General features: G+C 44.8%; 1 protein-coding gene across 1 annotated transcript; it reads right to left on the reverse strand.

The window, feature by feature from the left end:
* Window positions 1–205: 205 nt before the first annotated feature.
* On the reverse strand, window positions 206–3,055 carry LOC108763749 (Escargot/snail protein homolog). The gene is made up of 2 exons (XM_018511611.1): window positions 2,760–3,055; window positions 206–1,791 (listed from the first exon to the last, which is right to left on the reverse strand). The coding sequence occupies exons 1-2, from the start codon at window positions 2,908–2,910 to the stop codon at window positions 368–370; spliced, it is 1,575 nt and encodes a 524-aa protein (XP_018367113.1). The 5' UTR covers window positions 2,911–3,055; the 3' UTR covers window positions 206–367.
* Window positions 3,056–4,288: the final 1,233 nt, after the last annotated feature.

A 4,288-nucleotide genomic window follows, 5' to 3' on the forward strand; every position in this document is an offset into this window, starting at 1 on the left:
CAGTATACTTAACGAAAATGTATGGAGTTATGAACTTTTTCATCACTGTTATAAAATCAAAAAATGATAAAATTTAATAACTTCTTATTAAAATCGGAATTAATTTAAAGTTGAAAAAGAATTTTTTTATGGAATAAAAATGCAACTCTTCAGAGAATATTTTATAAGCGAAAACTTTAGTTTCTTTAAAGATCACTTTCCTGGAAGGATACAGTCTGATGGCGAAAAGATTAATCGATACTTCGCGAGCGAATCACCAAGATACCGGACTTCACTTACTCGACATTTGTACTGCATTCTAAGGCACTTTGAGACCGCGAAATAAAAACGAGCGACATTTGTCATTGTGTCACAGAAACGCGAAACTTTAGCAAGAATAGCCGACTGACACCGGCACGCCGGGACAGCCGCCATCCTGATGCTTCGTAAGCAACGACATCCTGCTGACTGTCTTGCTACACCTGTCGCAGGAGTACTTTTTGACGTCGCTATGGGTCTGCAGGTGAGCCCTGAGGTTGCTCCTATCGGCGAATGCGCGATTGCAGTGTTGACATCGAAATGGCTTCTCGCCGGTATGCGTCCGGATGTGACCCTGAAGCAACCACGGCCTGGAGAATGCCTTGCCACATGTATGGCACTTGCAGGGCAGCGTGTGCGTTCGAATGTGCATTTTCAGTGCGCCCAAACTGACATATACCTTTGAGCAGAATTTGCACGAGAAGGACTTCTTTGCCTGGCCTTGAGCAGCCGCGCAGTGAAACTGCTGGTGCTTCGACAAGCCGGAAAATGTCGAGTACGATTTGGTGCAATTTTTGCATGGATACCTGGACGACGTCGAATTCGAGGAAGTATTGGCATTGGTGCTCGGACTGCCTTTCTCTATTTTCGTGTTCATGATCGTGCTTCCAGCAGACGTGCTGCCAGCGGACGACCGGCCGCTGTCACTGCTGGGCGAGGAGAGATCTTCCGGCGTCACGGGAGGCGGAGATCGTAGAGAACCGGAACCCACGGAACTCGTAGGCGACAAACCACAATGATCCGGGCTACTCCAGTGAGGGTAGCTCCTGGCGATGGGCCGTTGGATCGTCGAGCAAGTCAATGCGCCGTGAGGCGGTGGCGAAACTGACGAATGATGTTCTGGAGAGGAGTGCGGATAAGCCGGTACCGGGTACGACGAATACAATTCCGCTCCAGGATAGCGATGATAGGCAGGAGGAGCGTAAGGCAAATAATGCGACGGATACAGTGGACCCGTGCGAGTCCAGGCTGGCGTAGGATAATGAGCCAGAGGCTCCACCGGGGGATTTAGATTCAACGGCTCCAAGGGTGCTTTGCTCGCCATAAAATGCAACGGTGCTGACGTCGCCGTCACACCCGCCGTCGGTGTCGTCGTGGCATTGTCATTATGCTGGATCACTTCAACTCGCCCTTTCTTCACCATTGGGTGATGGGTCGGCGCAATTCCCGCTGGGGGCGTGATAGTCTTGGTCGGATAGTGATGGTGATAGTGATGTAACTGATGGACGTAGTGCATCGCGTGGTGAGTCGTCGGCGAGGATGGCTCTATCGTCAAAGGTGGAGGAGATGTCTTAAAGATAGGAGGTGGCATCCTGCTGGATGCGCGTTCTTGTGATTCTGGTTGTTGTGGCTGTTGTTGTTGTTGTTGTTGTTGCTGCTGTTGTTGTTGATGAGGACTATGATGACGATCCGCCGTTCTACTGAGATCCTCGGGCTTCGTGCTGAGATTCTCAGGTTCAGGAATATCATCTACTCCTACATCTATTATTTCTTCTGCACAAACAAGAGACACACGTTCACATACACATGCTAAGGGATATCAAAATATATAATACAAAGAAAATAAAATACAAATTTCGAAGTAATAAAGTTTATAAATATTTTTCTGATATTTTAGTCTCAATGACTTAACTTAAAAAAAAAAAAGAATTAATCGTAAGTCATATATTTGCTTCATTATTGCTATAAGAAATATTCATTACAATTAACTATATCGTGTTAATAAACTTTCTCTTTACTTCTTTTTTTCAACTCTTTTTATTTTTTTTTTTGTTTTCATACGTTCTTCATATATTTGTTGTATTTAAATTTGACATAATTATATATATGTATTTAACTATAGTAATTAAATAGATATTATATTAAAATAATAATTTACTAGCAACTTTATTAACTCTCGAACATCACACTTATTTTCGGTATCTTTGGACGCTACATATGGGTTATTTGTGTTCGACTTGATTTTAAGGCTCTTAAAGTGCTCGAAAAATTCACATTCTTTAAGGTCTCTACTAATTATTTTGTTATGCTAACATTGGAAAAAATGTTTAGAAAAATTATTAAAAATTACTTTCTGCACCAGAAAAAAAAAAATAATTCAATTTTGATATAAAAATGGTAACTTTGATTTTTGAAGAAAAAAGCAGTTTTTGATTTTATTAAAGTACAAAAATGATTATTTTTAATGCATGGACATGAAAGACCTATGTGTGACGTTCGAGGGTTAATAATAACAAAATATCTCAAATTTATGTTCAAAGTTACATATTTATCTATCTTCTCCGTTATTCTATATTCTCGTATCTCTCTCTACTTACAATTAGTTTGATCTTTAAAAATGAATAAATCGAAAGCAATATATAAAGCAAATATATATGCTTAAAGAGTAAATATGAATTTGAATTTTGCATAAAAATAATTTTTCGAAAATATTTGTGATAATAATAAAATAATTTTGAAACCTTTAATTGCTTCGGGAACTTCTTCTTCATCCTCGGATGTGTAATAAAACGGCCGCTTCTTTAACGGGCAATGACTGTAATTGTAATTTTTCTTCATGAAGCTGTGCGGCACCTCGTCGACAAGCATTTTGGCACTGTTTTGATATTGCATAAAGGCACTTAAAACGTTTTTCTGATTTATCGATGCTATGCCACGAAGACGCTTTATAGCATCCTCATTCTTCTCATATGAATATCCGTCATTTAGAGTGTTAATCCAATAATCACAGCCTTGCCGAAATCTTGCAAGGCAATAATACGTGGCAATGTCACTGCACTGTTATTTCACACATAAGTCAAGAGTCTCCTTCAAAAAAAGAAACGGCACTTCGATCTTTCTTCAAAGAGTAATAAAATTAATCTTCACCACACGCTCATCCGAATACAACTGACCGATTGGGAGATACTCGGATAAATCTTGACTCGCGTGAAACACGAAAGAGAAATGCAAGGAATGTTCTATAGTGACTACAGCTCGGAACGTTACGGCTGCAAGCCGGTCTCTGACTGGCAGGGGGTTGTGTCAGGGCCTCTTATAACAGGTCGCCCCACCAATGAATTGCAGGTGGCCCGCACGTGCTGCCGAGCCAATACGGGCCCGCGGGCCCCTCGTTACTTGCCAATGGGGGACGGACGGTCGCGGGCCACCAGCCAATCGACCAGGGATATGTTCCACCAATTGTCCCCCACCGTCAGCAGACAACGGCGGGAGGGGCAGGATGTTCGTGAGTGCAACGCGATAGTCCGCTACGCTCTACGTCCTTCCCTTTTTATTCCTACCTCCGTTTCTTTCTCTCTCCCTCCCTTCCTCCCCACCCCCCCCCCCTCTCTCTCTCACGCTACACGCTCCGCAAGTTTCAATGTGTGTATGTTATGTTGTTCTGTAGGAGCAGATGCTGTGACCCCTCTTAGGAGACCCTCTCCACGCGCATGCACACACGTAACAGGGATTCGCGTTCACGCGCGCGTACGGGTACATTAGACCCCCCCCTCCTCCGCGCGCGAGAGAGCTCGGCGACTCGCATTTTTTATTCGAATTTCCGTTCGGCCTACCTGAACTCCGTTCTTTCTCTCGCTCTTTGTGCGAGAGTGGTTGTCGCGTCGGCTGTTTTGTGCCCCTACCTGATATGCGCGCATTGCGTCTCTCGCGTACGCGAGCGCGTACCACGCGTGTGTGTACGTGCGAGTTCTGCAATCCAACTCTTGTTCCCCTTCTGAATTTCACCCCCTCTTCCGCGTCGACCCACGTTGCCAGCCCGAACGTGTAACGGTCGTGTCGCGTGCCACAGCATCGCCCACGCGCGCTCGGAACCTACACACGCGCGTGCGTCTCTGAGCGTGTGCACTGGGGCACGCGTGCTCCTCGCGCGAGCACCCTGTCCCCCCTCTTCCCCCCCCCTCCCCCCATCGTACGCGAACGGCAGATTCACGTTAGATTGCCTGCCATTTTTACGCGATTGAAAAACACGCCGCATTCTATTCGAGAGTCC

The sequence above is a fragment of the Trachymyrmex cornetzi genome, unplaced genomic scaffold (assembly GCF_001594075.2).
Source record: "Trachymyrmex cornetzi isolate Tcor2-1 unplaced genomic scaffold, Tcor1.1 scaffold381, whole genome shotgun sequence".
Taxonomy (NCBI): Eukaryota; Metazoa; Arthropoda; class Insecta; order Hymenoptera; family Formicidae; genus Trachymyrmex; species Trachymyrmex cornetzi.

Excerpts from the sequence above, each read along its gene's own strand:
- LOC108763749 (XM_018511611.1), bottom strand. The coding sequence starts at position 2,910 with ATGCAATATCAAAACAGTGCCAAAATGCTTGTCGACGAGGTGCCGCAC. Across the intron at positions 1,792-2,759 it reads AGTTCCCGAAGCAATTAAAG|AAGAAATAATAGATGTAGGA; the intron begins GTTTCAAAATTA and ends TTGTTTGTGCAG.